Source organism: Chaetura pelagica, unplaced genomic scaffold (assembly GCF_000747805.2).
Source record: "Chaetura pelagica isolate M959 unplaced genomic scaffold, ChaPel_1.0 scaffold222, whole genome shotgun sequence".
Classification (NCBI taxonomy): domain Eukaryota; kingdom Metazoa; phylum Chordata; class Aves; order Apodiformes; family Apodidae; genus Chaetura; species Chaetura pelagica.
The window spans coordinates 1,662,852-1,665,037 of record NW_009952711.1 but is presented as its reverse complement, the minus strand read 5'-3'; the positions used below and the strand labels follow the sequence as shown (position 1 = coordinate 1,665,037).

The 2,186-nt window shown below is 43.0% G+C and overlaps 1 protein-coding gene across 1 annotated transcript in view; it reads left to right on the top strand.

Annotated features, from left to right (window-relative positions):
• The first annotated feature begins 2,010 nt into the window (after positions 1 to 2,010).
• Positions 2,011 to 2,186, top strand: part of USP3 (ubiquitin specific peptidase 3) — a 39,728-nt gene continuing 39,552 nt past the window's right edge. The window contains exon 1 of the mRNA XM_009994510.1: positions 2,011 to 2,161. Coding sequence (XP_009992812.1) covers positions 2,011 to 2,161 — 151 coding nt within the window. The remainder of the gene's footprint in view (positions 2,162 to 2,186) is intronic.

Genomic DNA, 2,186 nt, shown 5'->3' with positions numbered 1-2,186 from the left:
ATATCATCCCACACATTTTGAATTTACTACTTGTAAAAGAAGAAACATGCAATGGGAGATTATAATCTTTCTATCTTTATGCATTTAACTAGAAATTGAGGATGGATGTTTAGCCACAGAGATAGGAAGACTCCTACATGTGTGCTCTGAACAGAGCTGGCCTCTTTTCCCCAGCTGTAGTTCAGAAGGTGGTTAGATTTCTAACTTAAGCAAACAGGTCTGTTTACCTGTTCAAATACCTTGCCAGGTGACATGCTGAGCTTATCTGAGTTATACAGTCCCTTCTAATCTCCTTGCAATTCCAAGCACCTTTTGTCCTCTTATTATGAGGATCTTAATAACTTCACAGCAGGGGAGAAAGAACATTTTTCTTTGTAATATTGCAAGTTGAATAGTTGTGTCCTAAAGTAAAGGTAATAGACGATGGTCAGAGGCCTCTTAAACCAAATCCCTGTTTGGTTTTTTTTCTTTGGGAAGTCTGCAAATTTGCAGCCCTCTGGACTATAAAGAGGAACTCTTGAGAGAAAGCAGTACATAGGCCTCTACACATTTTTGAGGATGTCATAGTCCATAGTCTGCTATGGTCAGTACGGTTTTGCTGCAGTGGATCATATTACTAGCCCTCCATGTTTGCAGTCCCCCTGTCCATGTCCCCCTGCCCCCAAATAGTAGCATTCCTGTCAGCTATCCCATTCAGACTGCCACTCTGTTAAAGCCCTTGAGGGGCTTGGGGAAACAAGATGGCTGTCACTCTTACCTTATACTTGGATCTGTTAGTTCCTTGCCAGAAGGTTCTCTTCCAGCATGGCTGTGCTTATAAAAACTGTTCTAATATCATAGCTCTGCTGACTTCAGTGCAGAGATGTAACAGTTCACACTGCCAGGGGTTCCACTCCATGTGCAAAGCCACACTGTTCTTCTGAGACACACCCTGGTTTTGCTTACTTAGGAAAGGAATTGGTTCTTCTCTCCAGGGTTATTATATCAACTGTAAAGTCATGAATGGGAGTGCTAAGTGAAAGTAGATAATTAAAAGTGTTTAGATGTGCTTATTTTAACACATTCAATCCTTGTTAACCAGTTCTTTACTTTTGAAAGACCAAATATACTGCTACCATAATCCATCCAGGGAGAGAATGTTTTGGTTAAACTCTGGTTGCAAAATACTACTGAGAGAAGGCCAAATGATGCTGCTACAGAGGGGAATATGAGAAGGGCAGATGCAGTTGAGGTTTCTTATTGTCTGTGTGTAAGGATGTGTGGGCCATGACAACAGAATTAAGCACACGGATTGGTTAGAAAAGACAGAAAGCAACTGCTGCTTTAATTTTCTGTATGTCTTCATTATACATTGTGGCAGAGTGTAGCGGGCAAAGGGTGCAAAAGAAACGAAAGGACTCCTTGGCTAATGTCTAAAGATGCTAGCATGACCTAATTTTTTTTGGTCTTTAACTTGTCTAAGTAAATCTTAGATGTGTATCAAGGTTGTGCTGTATGTAAAGGATACATTTGAAAATCTCTGCTGAACTGTCAGCTTCTGAAATATCACTGTGCCATGTAAAATACATTGAGATAGAGGTGTTTAGTGTCCATATGCAGGTCACACAGCTGGCAAAACCAGCTGCAAAATTGTTTCTCACATTAGTTATGTTAAGAGAACGGGTCTAAAAGTCCTAGTGTGCAGGAGTCTCCGGTTCCTTATATTAAAAAAAAACCCCACTTTTTCAGGTATTACAGTGGTGGACTTAATTTGCTACATCTGAAAAGGAACCGAGTACTTTCAATGGGACATTTGCATTGTTCCAGCACAAGCATTCAAATGGCTGAGCTCTAAAACTGCTGTTCTACGTCGTCTGAAAAAGCCGCAAAACAACATCTGGCTTTATTACTAATTAACTGAAAGGTTACAGGCATAGAACGGGAAATTCAGAAAGCAGCTAAATCTGAAGCCAGGTAACTCTTTCAAAAAGCGTGGGGCGAAGGTACGTGCCAATAACCAGCAGAGCCGAAATGAGCGCAGCTTCTGTGGTCTCCAGTTCGACCACGGAGCTCCTCAGGCTCCTGCGGCAGGCAGGGCGCGCCCGAGGCTGCGCACCTGAAGGAGCGGAGTGCTCGAGCACCGCTCGTGTCCCCAGCCCCGCAGACCGATCGATGCCGTGCGGTCTCCGCTTCCCGAGCTCGGGAAT